At 46.8% G+C, this 20247-nt stretch overlaps 1 protein-coding gene across 1 annotated transcript in view; it reads right to left on the reverse strand.

Moving 5' to 3' along the window:
* susd4 (sushi domain containing 4) overlaps window positions 1-17875 on the reverse strand; it is a 247139-nt gene extending 229264 nt beyond the window's left edge. The window contains exons 1-2 of the mRNA XM_070884571.1: window positions 17845-17875; window positions 17587-17737 (exon numbers count right to left, since the gene is read on the reverse strand). Coding sequence (XP_070740672.1) covers window positions 17587-17710 — 124 coding nt within the window. The 5' untranslated portion in view covers window positions 17711-17737; window positions 17845-17875. The remainder of the gene's footprint in view (window positions 1-17586; window positions 17738-17844) is intronic.
* Window positions 17876-20247: the final 2372 nt, after the last annotated feature.

Genomic DNA, 20247 nt, shown 5'->3' on the forward strand with positions numbered 1-20247 from the left:
TTATACTGCATCTGCCATGCATTTGCCCACTCACCTAACCTGTCCAAGTCACCCTGCAGCCTTTTAGCGTCCTCCTCACAGCTCACACCGCTACCCAGCTTAGTGTCATCTGCAAATTTGGAGATACTACACTCAATTCCCTCATCCAAATCATTAATGTATATTGTAAATAGCTGGGGTCCCAGCACTGAGCCCTGCAGCACCCCACTCATCACTGCCTGCCATTCTGAAAAGGACCTGTTTATCCCGATTCTCTGCTTCCTGTCTGCCAACCAGTTCTCTATCCACGTCAGTACACTACCCCCAATACCATGTGCTTTAATTTTGCACACCAATCTCTTGTGTGGGACCTTGTCAAAAGCCTTTTGAAAGTCCAAATACCCCACATCCACTGGTTCTCCCTTGTCCACTCCTCTAGTTACACCCTCAAAAAATTCTAGAAGATTTGTCAAGCAGGATTTCCTTTCATAAATCTATGCTGACTTGGACTGATCCCGTCACTGCTTTCCAAATGTGCTGCTATTTCATCTTTAATAATGGATTCCAACTTTTTCTCCACTACCGATGTCAGGCTAACCAGTCTATAATTACCCGTTTTCTCTCTCCCTCCTTTCTTAAAAAGTGGCGTTACATTAGCTACCCTCCAGTCCATAGGAACTGATCCAGAGTCGATAGACTCTTGGAAAATGATCACCAATGCATCCACTATTGGGTACTGAAGTTGCATGTTCAGCCATGAACTCATTGAATGGCGGTGCAGGCTCGAAGGGCAGAATGGTCTACTCCTGCACCTATTTTCTATTTCTTGGGCTACTTCCTTAAGTACTCTGGGATGCAGACCATCAGGCCCCGGGGATTTATCGGCCTTCAATCCCATCAATTTCACGAACACAATTTCCCGCCTAATAAGGATTTCCTTCAGTTCCTCCTTCTCACTAGACTCTTGGTCCCCTAGTATTTCCGGAAGGTTATTTGTCTCTTCCTTCGTGAAGACAGAACCAAAGTATTTGTTTAACTGGTCCACCATTTCTTTGTTCCCCATTATAAATTCACCTGAATCTGACTGCAAGGGACCTACATTTGTTTTCACTAAACTAGGTGGGATTGTGAGTTGTGAGGAGGATGCAAAGACGCTGCAAGGCGATTTAGATAGGTTGAGTGAGTGGGCAAACACATAGCAGAGGCAGTATAATGTGGATAAATGTGAAGTTATCCACTTTGGTAGGAAAAACATAAGGAGAAAGTATTATTTAAATGGTGATGGTTTGGGAAGTGTCGATGTACAGACTTGTACATCAGTTATTGAAACCAAACATGCAGGTGCAGCAAGCAGTTGGGAAGGCAAATGGTATGTTGGCCTTCATTGCAAGAGGATTCGAATACAGGAGCAAGGATGTCTTAGTACAATTATACAGGGCCTTGGCGAGACCGAGCTGGAGTATTGGGTGCAGCTTTGGTCTCCTTACCTAAGAAAGGATATACTTGCCATAGAGGGAGTGCAGCGAAGGTTCACCAGACTGATTCCTGGGATGGCAGGACTGTAGTATGAGGAGAGATTGGGTTGACTAGGCCTGTATTCACTAGAGTTTAGAAGAATGATAGGGGATCTCATTGAAACGTATAAAATTCTGACTAGGTTGGATAGACTGGATGCGGGGAGGATGTTTCCCCTGACTGGGAAGTCGAGAATAAGGGGTCACAGTCTCAGGATATGGGATAGGAAATTTAGGACCGAGATGAGGAGAAATTTTTTCACTCAGAAGGTGGTGAACCTGTGGAATTCTCTACCACAGAAGGCTGTGGAGGCCAAGTCACTGAATATATTTAAGAGGGAGATAGATTTGCTGGAGAACTTTGAGGATGTAACGAACAGGGTGGATAAGGGGGAACCAGTGGATGTGGTGTATTTGGATTTCCAGAAGGCATTTGATAAGGTGCCACATAAAAGGTTACTGCACAAGATAAGAGCTCACGGGATTGGGGGTAATATATTAGCACGGATAGAGGATTGGCTAACTAACAGAAAACAGAGAGTCGTGATAAATGGGTCATTTTCCGGTTGGCAAACAGTAACTAGTGGGGTGCTGCAGGGATTGGTGCTGGGGCCTCAACTATTTACAATCTATATTAATGACTTGGATGAAGGAACCGAATGTAATGTAGCCAAGTTTGCCAATGATACAAAGATAGTTGGGAAAGCAAGTTGTGCGGAGGACACAAAATATCTTGAAAGGGATATAGACAGGCTAAGTGAGTGGGCAAACATTTGGCAGATGGAGTATAATGTGGGAAAGTGTGTGGTTATCCACTTTGGCATAATAAAAAAGCTAATTATTATTTAAATGGAAATTGCAAAATGCTGCAGTGCAAAGGGACCTGGAGGTCCTTGTGCATGAAACACAAAACGTTAGTATGCAGGTACAGCAAGTAATCAGGAAGGCATGGAATGTTGGCCTTTATTGCAAGGGGGATGGAGTATAAAAGCAGAGAAGTCCTGCTACAACTGTACAGAGTATTGGTGAGACCACACCTGGAGTACTGCGTACAGTTTTGGTCTCATTACTTAAGGAGGAATATATTTTCATCGGAGGCTGTTCAGAGAAGTTTCACTGGGTTGATTCCTGAGATGAATGCGTTGACTTATGAAGAAAGGTTGAGCAGGTTGGGTCTATACTCATTGGAGTTTAGAAGAATGAGAGGTGATCTTATTGAAACATATAAGATCCTGAGGGGGCTCGACAAGGTAGATGTAGAGAGGATGTTTCCACTCGTGAGAGAACCTAGTACAAGGGGCATAGTTTAAGAATAAGTGTTCACCAATTTAGAACTGAGATGAGGAGGAATTTCTTCTCGCAGTGTCGTAAATCTGTAGAATTCTCTGCCCCAGAGAGCTGTGGAGGCTGGGTCATTGAATATATTTAAGGCGGAGATAGATAGATTTTTGAACAATTACAGAGTGAAGGGTTATGTGGAGCAGGCAGGGAAGTGGAGCTGAACCCAAGGTCAGATCAGCCATGATCTTATTAAATGGTAGAGCAGGCTCGAGGGTCCAAATGGCCTGATCTTGCTCCTATTTCTTATGTTTTCCACATTGTCGGGTAAATGCCAGTTTTATAGCTGTACTGGAACAGCTTAGCTAGAGGCACGGCTAGTTCTGGAGCTCAAGTCTTCAGCACGACAGCCGGGATGTTGTTGGTGCCAATACCTTTTGCTGTATCCAGTGTGCTCAGCTGTTTCTTGATATCACGTGAAGTGAATCAAATTGACTGAGGACTGGCTTCTGTGATGGTGAGGATCTTAGGAGGAGGCTGAGATCCACTCGGCAATTCTGGCTGAAGATGGTTGCAAATGCTTCAGCCTTGTCTTTTGCAATTGCATGCTGGGCTCCGCCATCATTGAGGATGGGTATATTCATGGAGTCGCCTCCTCCCGTTAGTTGTCCAACACCATTCACGACTGGATGTGGCAGGACTGCAGAGCTTTGATCTGATCCGTTGATTGTGGTATCACTTAGCTGTGTCTATAGAATGCTACTTCCATTGTTTAGCATGCATGTAGTTACAGCTTCCCCAGATTGGCATCTCATTTTTAGGTATTCCTGGTGCTGCTCCTGGCATGCTCTTCTACACTCATCATTGAACCAGGGTTGGTCCCCTGGCTTGATGGTAATGGTAGAGTGAGATATAGGCCATGAAACATAGAAACATAGAAACATAGAAAATAGGTGCAGGAGTAGGCCATTCGGCCCTTCTAGCCTGCACCGCCATTCAATGAGTTCATGGCTGAACATTCAACTTCAGTACCCCATTCCTGCTTTCTCGCCATACCCCTTGATCCCCCTAGCAGTAAGGACCTCATCTAACTCCTTTTTGAATATATTTAGTGAATTGGCCTCAACAACTTTCTGTGGTAGAGAATTCCACAGGTTCACCACTCTCTGGGTGAAGAAGTTCCTCCGCATCTCGGTCCTAAATGGCTTACCCCTTATCCTTAGACTGTGACCCCTGGTTCTGGACTTCCCCAACATTGGGAACATTCTTCCTGCATCTAACCTGTCTAACCCCGTCAGAATTTTATATGTTTCTATGAGGTCCCCTCTCATTCTTCTGAACTCCAGTGAATACAAGCCCAGTTGATCCAGTCTTTCTTGATAGGTCAGTCCCGCCATCCCGGGAATCAGTCTGGTGAACCTTCGCTGCACTCCCTCAATAGCAAGAATGTCCTTCCTCAGGTTAGGAGACCAAAACTGTACACAATACTCCAGGTGTGGCCTCACCAATGCCCTGTACAACTGTAGCAACACCTCCCTGCCCCTGTATTCAAATCCCCTTGCTATGAAGGCCAACATGCCATTTGCTTTCTTAACCGCCTGCTGCACCTGCATGCCAACCTTCAATGACTGATGTACCATGACACCCAGGTCTCTTTGCACCTCCCCTTTTCCTAATCTGTCACCATTCAGATAATAGTCTGTCTCTCTGTTTTTACCACCAAAGTGGATAACCTCACATTTATCCACATTATACTTCATCTGCCATGCATTTGCCCACTCACCTAACCTATCCAAGTCGCTCTGCAGCCTCACAGCATCCTCCTCGCAGCTCACACTGCCACCCAACTTAGTGTGATCCGCAAATTTGGAGATACTACATTTAATCCCCTCATCTAAATCATTAATGTACAGTGTAAACAGCTGGGGCCCCAGCACAGAACCTTGCGGTACCCCACTAGTCACTGCCTGCCATTCTGAAAAGTACCCATTTACTCCTACTCTTTGCTTCCTGTCTGACAACCAGTTCTCAATCCATGTCAGTACACTACCCCCAATCCCATGTGCTCTAACTTTGCACATCAATCTCTTGTGTGGGACCTTGTCGAACGCCTTCTGAAAGTCCAAATATACCACATCAACTGGTTCTCCCTTATCCACTCTACTGGAAACATCCTCAAAAAATTCCAGAAGATTTGTCAAGCATGATTTCCCTTTCACAAATCCATGCTGACTTGGACCTATCATGTCACCTCTTTCCAAATGCACTGCTATGACATCCTTAATAATTGATTCCATCATTTTATCCACTACCGATGTCAGGCTGACCGGTCTATAATTCCCTGTTTTCTCTCTCCCTCCTTTTTTAAAAAGTGGGGTTACATTGGCTACCCTCCACTCCATAGGAACTGATCCAGAGTCAATGGAATGTTGGAAAATGACTGTCAACGCATCCACTATTTCCAAGGCCACCTCCTTAAGTACTCTGGGATGCAGTCCATCAGGCCCTGTGGATTTATCGGCCTTCAATCCCATCAATTTCCCCAACACAATTTCCCGGCTAATGAGGTTACAGATTGTGGTGGAATATAATCCTGCTGCTGATGATGACTCACAGTGCCTCATGGATGCCCAGTTTTGAGCTGCTAGATCTGTTCTGAATCTATCCCATTTAGCACAGTGGTAGTACGATGGAGGGTGTCCTCCGTGTGAAGACGGGATACCGTCTCCACAATGACTGTGCGGCGGTCACTGCTTCTGTCAGTTACAATGTTAAACCGAGGCCCTGTATGTCTGTTTAGGTGGGCATAAAAGATCCGTTTCTCTATTTGAAGAAGAGCAGAGGAGCAGGGGAGTTCTCCCATCTCTGGCCAATATTCCTTCTTCAACCAACATTGCCAAGCACTGGGAATCACATGATCGGGCAAGACAGAAGCAGTACAATCGAGACTTGAGCAGGTGAGAGGCAACAACATCGATGGGCACTAGATCAGGTCTTGGTGTGGAGATGCTAGAAGATTTTGCAGCGTGTTGAGGATTCTGACAGTCTCCTGGATGCTGACTTTCCTGCTGGGTAAGGTTTGCAGGTTTTAACACGAGCCTGATCGCCCTGTTGACCATGTTATCTACATAGGATTACATAGGATATACAGCACAGAAACAGGCCATTCGGCCCAATCAGCCCATGGGGCCGAACTTGGTGAAAGGTAAGGCCCGCCCAAGTGCCGACCAAAGGACTGCCGAGAGACCTGGTGGTACTTTTCCAGGAAGATTCCTCTAAAAGATATGCCAGTACTGTCCAGCGGCAAAAAAATGACTTACGCCGTAAATCTGGGCGGCAGCAGGCGGGAGCTCCCAATCTCGCCAAAATGCGATTCTCGCCAAAGTGCCACCGAAGATTGAGTCGGGCCTTGGAAGGGGGGGAAACAGCTAAAAATTAAAATTTGCACAAAAACCCCCCCCCACTAGAATACCTTCAGGGGAACCCATCTACATAAATCGCTAAAAAAAAAAGTTCACTAAACTTTTTTTTCAGGTCTTCGTATTTACCGTTGGGGTTAGACCTGCCTTCACGCAACAGCTCTTCCCCCTGTTGCCGCCGATTCCCGCCCGCACCAAAATGGCAGCTCGGCGGGCGGGAGGTCACTTACGCACCTTGCACGCTAGCGGCTGTCAGCGGGCGGATCCCAGCGGTCTTCCCCTCCCACCGGCAGAAGGCCTAGAGGAAACTGTCACTGAGGGGAGACCGCCCAAAAAGCTCGGCTGCAGCCAGCAGCAGTGGGCGGTAAGGCCACCAAGTTCGGCCCCTAAGTTTATGGTCCACTCGAACCTCGTCCCATTTTTCCTCATCTGACCCTCTATTCCCTGCTCCCTCATATGCTATCTAGCATCTGCTTAAATGCATCTATACTATTTGCCTCAACCAATCCCTGTGGTAGCGAGTTCCACACTCTCACCTCTCTCCGGGTAAAGAAGTTCCTTCGGAAATCCCATTTTGATTTTAGGTGATTATCTTATATTGATGGCCTCTGTTATGCTCTTCCCCACAAGTGGAAACACTGTGCCAGAAATTCCGCTGGAGGCCTTCCCAAGGGCAATTGCCTCCTCGTGGACATAAAAACATAGAAACATAGAAAATAGGTGCAGGAGTAGGCCATTCGGCCTTCGAGCCTGCACCATCATTCAATAAGATCATGGCTAATCATTCACCTCAGTACCCCTTTCCCGCTTTCTCTCCATACCCCTTGATTCCTTCAGCCGTAAGGGATCCTCTTGAATATATCCAATGAACTGGCATCAACAACCCACTGCGGTAGGGAATTCCACAGGTTAACAACTCTGAGTGAAGAAGTTTCTCCTCATCTCAGTCCTAAATGGCTTACCCCTTATCCTTAGATTATGTTCCCTGGTTCTGGACTTCCCCAACATCGGGAACATTCTTCCTCTATCTAACCTGTCCAGTCCCGTCAGAATTTTATATGTTTCTATGAGATCCACTCTCATCCTTCTAAACTCCAGTGAATACACGCCCAGTCGATCCAGTCTCCCTTCATATGTCAGTCCAGCCATCCCGGGAATCAGTCTGGTGAACTTTCGCTGCACTCCCTCAATAGCAAGAACATCCTTCCTCAGATTAGGAGACCAAAACTGGACACAATATTCCAGGTGAGGCCTCACTAAGGCCCTGTACAACTGCAGTAAGACCTCCCTGCTCCTATACTCAAATCCCCTAGCTATGAAGGCCAACATACCATTTGCCTTCTTCACCGCCTGCTGTACCTGCATGCCAACTTTCAATGACTGATGTACCATGACACCCAGGTCTCATTGCACCTCCCCTTTTCCTAATCTGCCGCCATTCAGATAATATTCTGCCTTCGTGTTTTTGCCACCAAAGTGGATAACCTCACATTTATCCACATTATACTGCATCTGGCACGCATTTGCCCACTTACCTAACCTGTCCAAGTCACTCTGCAGCTTTTTAGTGTCCTCCTCACAGCTCACACCGCCACCCAGCTTAGTGTCATCTGCAAACTTGGAGATATTACACTCAATTCCCTCATCTAAATCATTAATGTATATTGTAAATAGCTGGGGTCCCAGCACTGAGCCCTGCGGCACCCCACTGCCTGCCATTCTGAAAAGGACCCGTTTATCCCGACTCTCTGCTTCCTGTCTGCCAACCAATTCTCTATCCATGTCACTACATTACCCCCAATAGCATGTGATTTAATTTTGCACACCAATCTTTTGTGTGGGACCTTGTCAAAAGCCTTTTGAAAGTCCAAATACCCCACATCCACAGGTTCTCCCTTGTCCACTCTACCAGTTACATCCTCAAAAAATTCTCGAAGATTTGCCAAGCAGGATTTCCCTTTCATAAATCCATGCTGACTTGGACCGATCCGGTCACTGCTTTCTAAATGTGCTGCTATTTCATCTTTAATAATTGATTCCAACATTTTCCCCACTACCGATGTCTATAATTATCCGTTTTCTCTCCCCCTCCTTTTTTAAAAAGTGGTGTTACATTAGCTACCCTCCAGTCCATAGAAACTGATCCAGAGTCGATAGACTGTTGAAAAATGATCATCAATGCATCCACTATTTCTAGGGCTACATCCTTAAGTACTCTGGGATGCAGACCATCAGGCCCCGGGCATTTATCGGCCTTCAAGCCCATCAATTTCTCGCCTAATAAGGATTTCCTTCAGTTCCTCCTTCTCACTAGACCCTTGGTCCCTTAGTATTTCTGGAAGGTTATTTGTGTCTTCCTTGGTGAAGACAGAACCAAAGTATTTGTTTAACTGGTCCACCATTTCTTTGTTCCCCATTATAAATTCACCTGAATCTGACTGCAAGGGATCTACGTTTGTTTTCACTAATCTTTTTCTCTTCACATATCTATAGAAGCTTTTGCAGTCAGTTTTTATGTTCTCAGCAAGCTTCCTCTCATACTCGATTTTTCCCCTCCTAATTAAATCCTTTGTCCTCTTCTGTTGTATTATAAAATTCTCCCAGTCCTCAGGTTTGCTGCTTTTTCTGGCCAATTTATATGCCTCTTACTTGGATTTAACAATATCCTTAATTTCCCTTGGTAGCCACGGTTGAGCCACCTTCCCCGTTTTATTTTTACTCCAGGCAGGGATGTACAATTGTTGAAGTTCATCCATGTGATCTTTAAATGTTTGCCATTGCCTATCCACCATCAACCCTTTAAGTATCACTCGCCAATCTATTCTAGCCAATTCACGTCTTATACCATCGAAGTTACCTTTCCTTAAATTCAGGATCCTAGTCTCTGAATTAACTGTGTCGCTCACCATCTTAATAAATAATTCTATCATATTATGGTCACTCTTCCCCAAGGGGCCTCGCACAATAAGATTGCTAATTAGTCCTTTCTCATTACACATCACCCAGTCGAGGATGGCCAGCCCTCCAGTTGGTTCCTCGACATATTGGTCTAGAAAACCATCCCTAATACACTCCAGGAAATCCTCCTCCACCACATTGTTACCAGTTTGGTTAGCCCAATCAATATATAGATTGAAGTCGCCCATGGTAACTGCTGTACCTTTATTGCATGCATCCCTAATTTCTTGTTTGATGCTATCCCCAACCTCACTACTACTGTTTGGTGGACTGTACACAACTCCCACTAGCGTTTTCTACCCTTTGGCATTCCGTAGCTCCACCCATACCGATTCCACATCATCCAAGCTAATGTCCTTCCTTACTAATGCATTAATTTCCTCTTTAACCAGCAATGCCACCCCATCTCCTTTTCCTTTCCGTCTATCTTTCCTAAATGTTGAGTTCCCAGCCTTGGTCACCCTGGAGCCATGTCTGTGATGCCAATTACATCATACCCGTTAACTGCAATCTGCACAGTTAATTCGTCCACCTTATTCCGAATACTCCTCACATTGAGGCACAGAGCCTTCAGGCTTATCTTTTCAACACACTTTGCCCCTTTAGAATTTTGCTGTAATGTGGCCTTTTTTGCTTGTTGCCTGAGATTTCTCTGCTCTCCACTTTTACTTTTCTTCTTTCTATCTTTTGCTTCTGCCCCCATTCTACTTCCCTTTGTCTCCCTGCATAGGTTCCCATCACCCTGCCATATTAGTTTAAACCTTCCCCAACAGCACTAGCAAACACTCCCCCTAGGACATTGGTTCCGGTCCTGCCCAGGTGCAGACCATCCGATTTGTACTGGTCCCACCTCCCCCAGAACCGGTTTCAATGTGCCAGGAATTTGAATCCCTCCCTTCTGCACCACTCCTCAAGCCACGTATTCATCAGAGCTATCCTGCGATTCTTACTCTGACTAGCATGTGGCACTGGTAGCAATCCTGAGATTACTACTTTTGAAGTCCTACTTTTTAATTTAGCTCCTAGTTCCCTAAATTTGTCTTGTAGGACCTCATCCCATTTTTTATCTATATTGTTGGTACCTATATGCACCACGACAACTGGCTGTTCGCCCTCCCCCTTTAATATGCCCCGCACCCGCTCCGAGGCATCCTTGACCTTTGCACCAGGGAGGCAACATACCATCCTGGAGTCTCGGTTGCGGTCGCAGAAACGTCGATCTATTTCCCTTACAATAGAATCCCCTACCACTATAGCTCTCCTACTCTTTTTCCTGCCCTCCTGTCCAGCAGAGCCACCCACGGTGCCATGAACTTGGCTGCTGCTGCTCTCCCCTGTTGAGTCATCCCCCTCAACAGTACCTAAAGCGGTGTAACTGTTTTGCAGGGCGATGACCGCAGGGGACCCCTGCACTGTCTTCCTTCCACTGCTCTTCCTGTTGTTCACCCATCCCCTATCTGGCTGTGTACCCTTTACCTGCGGTGTGGCCAACTCGCTAAAAGTGCTATTCACAACATCCCCAGTATCATGGATGCTCCAGAGTAAATCCACCCGCAGCTCCAGTGCCGCAATGCAGTCCGACAGGTGCTGCAGGCGGAGGAGGCGGAGCAGCGTCGATTCGGAAGGCCTACAAGAGGCCCATCAGTCGCAGTCGGGGAGCGGGAGATCGAGGAGGCAGAGCAGCGTCGAGTCGGGAGGCCTACAAAAGTACCTGGCGTTCTAGGGGGCGCCCTGAATTCCGATGGGGAGGCCTTCTCTTCCTGCGCTGCGAAGCGCGCTTCCGTCCAGAGGGTTCCGACACAGAAGATGCAGTCACGTGTGACTGCTCAGCCAATCAGGTAGGTAGTTCACAAGTTCCCATTAATAGCATTGAGACTCGCGTAACTATGAGTTCTCAGTGCTATTAATGGGGGGAAAAAACAAACACATACTAATAAAAAATAAACCTCACATAATTGAAATTAATTGAAATTAAAGTTAATAAATGCCTTAGAAAAAAAATATATATTTCCGATTTTTTTCAAGTTTTGTAATTTGGGTTAAAAATAAACTTACCTTAATGGGCAGAGTTTTTAACAATACAACGTGTTTATTTTATTTAATTTTAATGTGTTTATGTGTGTTTTTAAACACTTGCACCTGTAAAAGTAGGCTATGCGCCAGCTTTTTCAGGCGCAAGATTTGTGAGAACATTTGCCAGGCAAGATATGTGTAAATCCTGCAATCTTGCCCATGCAAATGTCATCGCTCCCGATCTGGCTACGATCTTTCAAGCTCCAGCTTGACAGATCAGAAAACCCGGTTTTCAGAGTATGCGCATTGTGCACTGAAAACCGGCTTTTCCGATGCCTTCGTACGGACCCGGGGTGTCGGAAGTTTTGGGCCACTCTCTCTGTACTTACTCTATCAAAACCTTGCATAATTTTACCTGGCTGGAGGGAAGACGTTCACAAAGTTGGACCTGACTTCGGCCGAGATGACACAGGAGCTGGAGGAATCTTTGAAAGGCCTCAGATGCATCAACACGCACAAAGGTCTGTTCATCTATAACAGATGCCCGTTTGGGAATCGGTCAGCCGCGGCAATTTTCCAACGAAACATGGAGAGCCTGCTAAAGTCGGTTCCTCGCACTGTGGTTTTCCAGGCGACATACTGGTTACAGGTTGGGACACCATCAAACACTTGAAGAATCTGGAAGAGGTACTAAGTCGGCTAGATCGCGTGGGACTCAGGTTGAAACGCTCGAAGTGTTTTGTCCTGGCACCGGAGGTCGAGTTCTTGGGAAGGGGAATTGCAGCAAACGGTATCAGACTCACCGACGCCAAGACGGAGGCCATCAAGAACGCGCCGAGACCACAGAACGTGACGGAGCTGCGGTCGTTCCTGGGACTCCTCAACTATTTCGGTAATTTCCTACCTGGGTTAAGCAACTTGCTAGAACCCCGACATGAGCTTCTGCGCAAGGGAGATGACTGGGTATGAGGGAATTCACAAGAGGCTGCCTTTAAGAAAGCCAGAAATCTGTTATGTTCAAACAAACTACTTGTTCTGTATAACCCATGTAAACGATTAGTGCTAGCTTGCGATGCGTCGTCATATGGGATCGGGTGTGTGTTACAACAGGCTAACGAATCAGGGATTTTGCAACCGGTTGCCTGTGCGTCCAGGAGTCTGTCCAAGGCCGAAAGGGCCTACAGCATGATTGAAAAAGTTCTGGCGTACATTTACGGGCTGAAAAAAATGCACCAGTATTTGTTTGGCCTCAAGTTTGAGCTTGAAACTGACCATAAGCTGCTCATATCGCTATTCTCAGAGAGCAAAGGGATTAACACCAATGCCTCTGCCTGCATCCAAAGCTGGGTGCGCACGCAGTCGGCATAGAACTATGTAATCCGCCACAGACTGGGCACAGAGAACTGTGCTGATGCTCTCAGTCAGCTACCATTGCCCACCACCGGGATGGAAATGGCACAGCCTGCAGACTTGCTCATGGTGATGGATGCATTCGAAAACGAAAAGTCACCCGTTATGGCCCACCAGATCAGGACCTGGACCAGCCAGGATCCTTTACTGTCCCTGGTAAAAAATAAAAAACTGTGTCCTCCATGGGAGCTGGTCCAGCGTCCCAGCGGAGATGCAGGAGGCGATTAAGCCGTTCCACAGACGCAAAGACGAAATGTCCTTGCAGGCGGACTGTCTTTTGTGGGGTAATCTCGTGGTCTTGCCCAAGAAAGGCAGAGAAACGTTCATTCGTGACCTACACAGCACCCACCCAGGCATTGTAATGATGAAAGCCACAGCCAGATCCAATGTCTGGTGGCCCGGCATCGACTCAGATTTATAGTCATGCGTGCGCCAGTGCAACACTTGCTCTCAACTGAGCAATGCACCCAGAGAGGCACCGTTAAGTTTGTGGTCGTGGCCCTCCAAACCGTGGTCGAGGATCCATGTTGACTATGTGGGCCCATTTCTAGGCAAAATGTTCTTGGTTGTCGTGGATGCTTATTCAAAATGGATTGAATGTGTAATAATGTCTGTAACACGTCCACCGCCACCATCGAAAGCCTACGAGCCATGTTTGCCACACACGGCCTACCTGATGTGCTTGTCAGCGACAATGGGCCGTGTTGCACCAGTGCTGAATTCAAGGAATTCATGACCCGCAATGGGATCAAGCACGTCACATCTGCCCTGTTCAAGCCCGCATCCAACGGCCAGGCAGAACGGCAGTTCAGACCATCAAGCAAAGCTTGAAACGCATGTCGGAAGGCTCCCTACAGACCCGACTGTCCCAAGTTCTGCTCAGCTACCACACCAGACCCCACTCTCTCACCAGGGTTCCCCCAGCCGAGCTGCTCATGAAAAGGGCGCTCAAAACAATACCTTCTCTTGTCCACCCTGATCTCCATGATCACATAGAGGGCAGGCGGCATCAACAAAGTATGTACCATGATCGCGCAAATTTGTCACGTGATATTGAGGTCAATGATCCTGTGTTTGTACTCAATTATGGACATGGTCCCAAATGGCTCACTGGCAAGGTCATAGCCAAAGAAGGGAATATGGTGTTTCAGGTCAAATTGGCCAATGGACTAACGTGCAGAAAGCATTTGGACCAAATCAAATTGCGGTTCACTAACAGCTACGAGCAACCCGAAGAGGACACCACCAACTTCGACCCTCCAATACACACACACACACACACACACACACACACACACAAGTGGCAACCGACATCATGGTTGACCGCGAAGCTGAACTCACCATCCCCAGCAGCCCGGCAAGGCCGGCTGCCCAGCAGCCCAGTGAAGAACTAACCAACTCACCCATACCCACATTTATACCGAGACGATAGACAAGGGAGCGAAAAGCCCCAGATCGTCTCACCCTGTAAATAAGTGTACTATTGACTTTACGAGGGAGTGATGTTATGTATTTAACCCTTGGCAACCTGTATCACAACACCACCAGAGGACCAACCTGTTGCAGTCCCAAGGGATCCCAGCATCCCTTGGGAGCACTGTATATAAGCAGGCCACCCATGCAGTACCTGGACTCTGGAGTCTAATTAAAGGAGCTAAGAACTCACAGTACTCAGTTTCATCCTTTATTATGAGCTTAACAGCGTGTTATAAGGGGAGCAATGTTATACAAACCGTTTTTACAACTTCATTGGTGTCAATCATTGGTCAAAAACAGACCGTGTCTTCATTTGTGTGCAATAGCGACCAAGTACACACATTATTGTGAACATTAAGCATAACTTTTACAACTTTCATGAACTCCGATCGCTGGCCTGACCCCGTGATTCACCGTCCCCACCCACAATCTCTCTGCCACACTCCCAGCCCCAAGCTAGCCAGACCCAATATTCCCAACTGCTCCACTGCAATCTCCGCCGGATTCCCGACTCCATCTCTTCCACCGCCGCCGATCCTCCCCCCGCCCCCCCCACCTCCCCGGCGTCCTTCCTCGCTGCCGCTGGGAGTGCTTGTGGGAGTCGGCAACGAGGAAGGACATCAATTTGCTCATGTCGGAGGATCCGTCCGTGTTCTACACATGTGCCCCCCGGCGGCGGGAATGATGCCGAACAAGAGGTGGTGCCGGATAAGGGAGTCCCGGATAAGGGAGATCCAACCTGCATTCCATATGCTTTCTTAACCACCTTATCCATCTGGCCTCTACCTTCAGCGATCTGTGGACATGCACTCCAAGGTCCCTTTGTTCCTCTACACTTCTCAGTGTCGTAGCATTTAATGTGTATTCCCTTGCCTTGTTAGATCTCCTCAAATGCATTACCTCACACTTCTCTGGATTGAATTCCATTTGCCACTGTTCTGCCCACTTGACCAGTTCATTGATATCTTCCTGCAGCCAGCAGCTTTCTTCTTCATTATCAACTACACAGCCTATTTTAGTTTCATCTGCAAACTTCTTAATCATACACGCAACATTCAAATCCAAGTCTTTGATATATACCACAAAAAGCAAGGGACCCAGCACTGAGCCCTGCCGAACCTGGCTGGATACCACCTTTATGGTCCGTAATAGGCCCTACTCTTTCTTTAGCTATCCTCTTGCGCTTAATGTATTCATAAAACATCTTTGGGTTTTCCTTGATTTTATGCTCTCTCTTTGCTTTCCTAATTTCCTTTTTAATTTCACCCCTGCACTTTCTATACTCCTCTAGGGTTTCTGCAGTATTGAGCCTTCGGTATCTGTCATACCCTTTATCCTACCCTGTATGCCTCTTGACATCCAGGGGACTCTAGATGTGTTAGCCCCACTTTTTTCTTTAAGGGAACATATTTGCTTTGAACCCCCCCCCGGATCTCCACATTGAATGCCTCCCACTGCTCTGACACTGATTTACCTTCCAGTAGCTGTTTCCAGTCCACTTTGGCTAAATCACATCAGCTTAGTAAAATTGGCTTTCCGCCAGTTGAGAACTTTTATTTCTGGTCTATCTTTGCCCTTTTCCATAACTACTGAATCTAACTGAATTATGATCACTAGCACCTAAATGTTCTCCTACTGATAAACCCCGTCCACCTCCCCAACTTAATTCCCCAAAACTAACCGCCCCCTCCCTTGTTCGGCATGCTACATACTTGCTAAAACAAGTTCTCCTGAATGCATTTTAGGAATTCTGCACTCTCTATACCTTTCATACCAATTCTATGCCTGTTGATATCAGGGTAATTGAAATCCCCTACTCTTACTGCCCGATTGTTTTTGCACTTCTCATAAATTTGCCCACATATTTGTTCTTCTAGCTCCCTCTAACTGTTTGGGGCTCTATTGTACACTCCCAGCAGTGTGATCGTCCCATTTTGTTCTTCAACTCAGCCCATATGGCCTCATTTGATGATCCTCCTCACAGCTGTAATTGTTTCTTTAATCTATACTGCAACCCCCCTCCTTTTTTTATCCCCCTCTCTATCCCGTCTGAAAACCCTGTAGCCAGGAATGTTAAGCTGACATACCTGCCCTTCTTTCTGACATATCTCAGTAATAGCTATATTATCGTATTCCCAAATGTCTATCTGTGCTCTCAGCTCATCTGCCTTATTCCCTAGACTCCTTGCATTGAAGTACAGGGTATATACCATTTCGCACTTCTTGTCTATTTTCTAGCCTTTGTTTCCTCTACTTTCCAAATTCACTTTCTAATTTTCTGCTTTCCAATTGCAGCGTTGCTTCTTTCCCTTATGAATCTATTCTCAGGTTCCCAACCTCCTGCCAAGCTTGTTTAAACCTTCCCCAACAGCACAAGCAAACCCTCCCGCAAGATATTGGTCCCGGTCTTAAGAGGTCCTCCTCAGTTTTGACTATCCCCCAATTTGGTGTCATCTGCAAATTAAGAAATTGTGTTTTTGATTCCAAAGTCTGAACCATTAATATAAATTGTGAAAAACTGATATCTCAGCACTGATCCTTGTGGAACACCATTTGCCACGTGTGTGTCTCATAACTGTAAGCAAGGAGCGAGCAAGCACATCACAGCAGGACAGAGGCGTTGAACTCACTGTAAAGGTAAATCTCACTTTTATAAAGCAACTTTCACAACATTCGAAAGTGCATAACAGTCAACCTTTGAATTGTAGTCACTGTTATAATGCAGGGAAATGTCACAGCCAATTTGCACACAGCAAGATCCCACAAACAATAATCAGATATTCTATTTTAGTGGCATCAGTTGTGAGATAAATGTTGGCCAGTGCACGGGGAGAACACACCTGCTTTTCCAGTCATATGATCTTTCACACCCACCTGAAAGTCCATCAAAAGCACAGCACCTCCAGCAGTACTGGACTGAAGTATAAGTCTAGACTTATGTGCTTCAGTGCCTGGGGTGGTGCTTGAACCCACAACCTTCTGACTCACCACTGAAGCAAGGTCTGACCATCCTTCACACATCACATGTCAAAGGCGAGAAGGCCAGCCAGTCATTTAGTGCCGTCCCGGAGCCAGAAATGCAGAAGCACCTTCCAAACTGCAAACTTTCCTCACCTACAGTGACTGGGTTCCGACTGATCTCAGGCTTGCGCTTAATTAATAACCATTACACTTTGATGTCTTAAAGCCACCTTGAACACAGCTCCACCTTGGCAGCAGAATAATCCTTTGTGTATTGCATGGTGCAACGCTCCTATTATTATAGAACGGTGCATCATCCAATTTAGGACGGGATTCGTTCGTAATGTTAGCAATTTTAAAAATGAACGCCATAAATATTTATATAACCTACATACACATAGCAGGTTTCCACTATACAAGATTGAAGCTGATTTTTTTTTAAATAACTTTAGCTGGAACCATTCATATTTATACGTATTGCATGGCAAATAAATAACAGATCTAGGTCCTTCGAACCATATTTGTGCCTAGGCATTGCAAACATAACGTACTTGGTCCAGTTAGTACAGGGAACTTACCCGAAATCTGATCCGCAGTGCAAACACAAAGCAAGACTTCAACGCACAGAATCAACACCGCCAACCGAAGATGCCGGTCAGTCCCAGATGTAACTCGGCTGCTGGAAGTCGTCCCATGATACATCGTTCAGCAGCAGCAGGCATCAAAAACCTGCAAAGAAAAAACACCATAAATAATACAACACCATGCCCCTTCCTTTTTTGTTAAATGGGCAACCACGCTCGGAGCAAACAGAATATTGCCAACCTTTAACTCACGTTCTCTCTTTTCAAAGCTTTGCAGTCCGTTATGTGTCCCTAAACACGGAAAGCCATCCTGTATATTATGGCAGAACTCTCAGATGCGTAAATTTCCATGCATTTCCCCCAAAAAATCAATGATAATTTTTCTCCTTTCTCTCCAAAAAAGAAATGTGTAAATAGGCTTATCCTGAAGCCTTTTTATTGAATGTCTTCCTCAGCATACCTGCACTGGCCGCGAGTTGGGAGCTGAGGCTGTGGGCGGCGCCAGCCTGCCTCCTCCGCTCTAATTGACAGCTCCACTGCTGCGCACGCGCCTTCCCGGTCCCCCCCACCCGGCTCCTCCCTTGACTGACAGCGCCTCGACTCCAGGCTCCGCCCCTTCCCTTGACTGACAGCTCGTGGAAAACAATGGCACACGAAGTGGTCAAGACTAGTGGGAGGTCAGAGGATTGGGAAACTTTTAAAAGCCAGCAAAGAATGACAAAAAAAATGATAAAGAGAGGGAAGATAGATTATGAAAGTAAACTAGCGTGAAATATAAAAACAGATAGTAAGAGTTTCTATAGATACATAAATAGGAAAAGAGTGGTTAAAGTAAATGTTGGTCCCCTAGAGGATGAGACTGGGAAATTAATAATGGAGAACAGGGAAATGGCAGAGACATTGAAAAAATATTTTGTATCAGTCTTCACGGTAGAAGACACTCCATATTCCCTCGCGGTTAACAGTGTCAAAGGCCTTTGTAAGATTAAAGAAGGCCATGTACAAGGGTTGGTGCTGTTCCCTGCATTTCTCTTGTAGTTGTCGCGCCATAAAGATCGTGTCCGTTGTGCCCCGTAGTGGACGGAATCCGCACTGTGACTCCAGGAGAAGCTCCTCAGCCACAGGGAGAAGACAGTTGAGGAGGATTCTAGCGATGACCTTCCCAGTAGCTGATAACAGGGAGATTCCTCTGTAGTTGCCGCAGTCGAACTTGTCCCCTTTTTAAAAGATGGTCACGATTACTGCATCTCTGAGATCTCCCGGTATGCTCTCCTCCTTCCAGATGAGAGAGATGAGGTCATGCATTCGTGCCAATACTGCCTCTCCACCATACTTTAGCGCCTCAGTGGGGATTCCATCTGTTCCCGATGCCTTGTTGTTCTTGAGCTGATGGATGGCCTTTTCTACCTTGTGCAGGGCTGGGGTTTTGCTGAGATGGTGGCGGGTAGCATGCTGCGGGATGGAGTCGAGGACACTCATGTCAAAGGCAGAGTCGGGACGTTGAAGAGAAAGAGCGGCAGCGTGGGGAGGCCTACAAAAGGCCCAACAGTCGTCGGGAGCCAGCGGGACATCGGAGAGGCGGAGCGGCAGCGTGGGGAGGCCTACAAAAGGCCCAACAGTCGTCGGGAGCCAGCGGGACATCGGAGAGGCGGAGCGGCAGCGTGGGGAGGCCTACAAAAGGCCCAACAGTCGTCGGGATCCAGCGGGACATCGGAGAGGCGGAGCGGCAGCGTGGGGAGGCATATAAAAGGCTAGCTGGTGCAGCTGCAGGGAGAGAAAGCAAAAAAGTAGAAAGAAATCGAAGGGTGACGCCACAGCCAAGGGGGTAAGTGATTGGCTGGTAATTGATGAGTAGTTTTTCTTTTTCTTTATCAGTATGTAACTTTTATCATTGCTGTTGCCAGATTAAGTTAATCTAAGGGTTAAGTCACGGCAGGAGAGCTCGGACACATGTCATGCTCCTCCTGTGCTTTGTGGAAAGTCAGGTATGCTACCAGTGTCCCTGACGACTATATGTGCAGGAAGTGTATCCGGCTGCAGCTCCTGACAGACCGCATTGCGGCACTGGAGCTGCGGGTGGATTTACTCTGGCGCATCCGCGATGCTGAGGATGTCGTGAATAGCACATTTACTGAGTTGGCCACACCGCAGGTAAAGGGTACACAGCCAGATAAGGGATGGGTGAACAACAGAAAGAGCAGTGGAAGGAAGGTAGTGCAGGGGTCCCCTGCAGTCATCCCCCTGCAAAACAGATACACCACTTTGCGTACTGTTGAGGGGGATGACACATCAGGGGAAAGCAGCAGCAGCGAAGTTCATGGCACCGTGGGTGGCTCTGCTGCACAGCTGGGCAGGAAAAAGAGTGGGAGAGCGATAGTGGTAGGGGATTCTATTGTAAGGGGAATGGACAGACATTTCTGCGCCGCAATCAAGACTCCAGGATGGTATGTTGCCTTCTTGGTGCAAGGGTCAAGGATGTCTTGGTGCGGCTGCAGGACATTTTGAAGGGGGAGGGTGAACAGCCAGTTGTCGTGGTGCCTTTAGGTACCAACGATACAGATAAAAAATGGGATGAGGTCCTACAAGATGAATTTAGGGAGCTAGGAGCTAAATTAAAAAGTAGGACCTCAAAAGTAGTAATCTCAGGATTGCTAC

The sequence above is a fragment of the Pristiophorus japonicus genome, chromosome 7 (genome assembly GCF_044704955.1).
Source record: "Pristiophorus japonicus isolate sPriJap1 chromosome 7, sPriJap1.hap1, whole genome shotgun sequence".
Classification (NCBI taxonomy): domain Eukaryota; kingdom Metazoa; phylum Chordata; class Chondrichthyes; family Pristiophoridae; genus Pristiophorus; species Pristiophorus japonicus.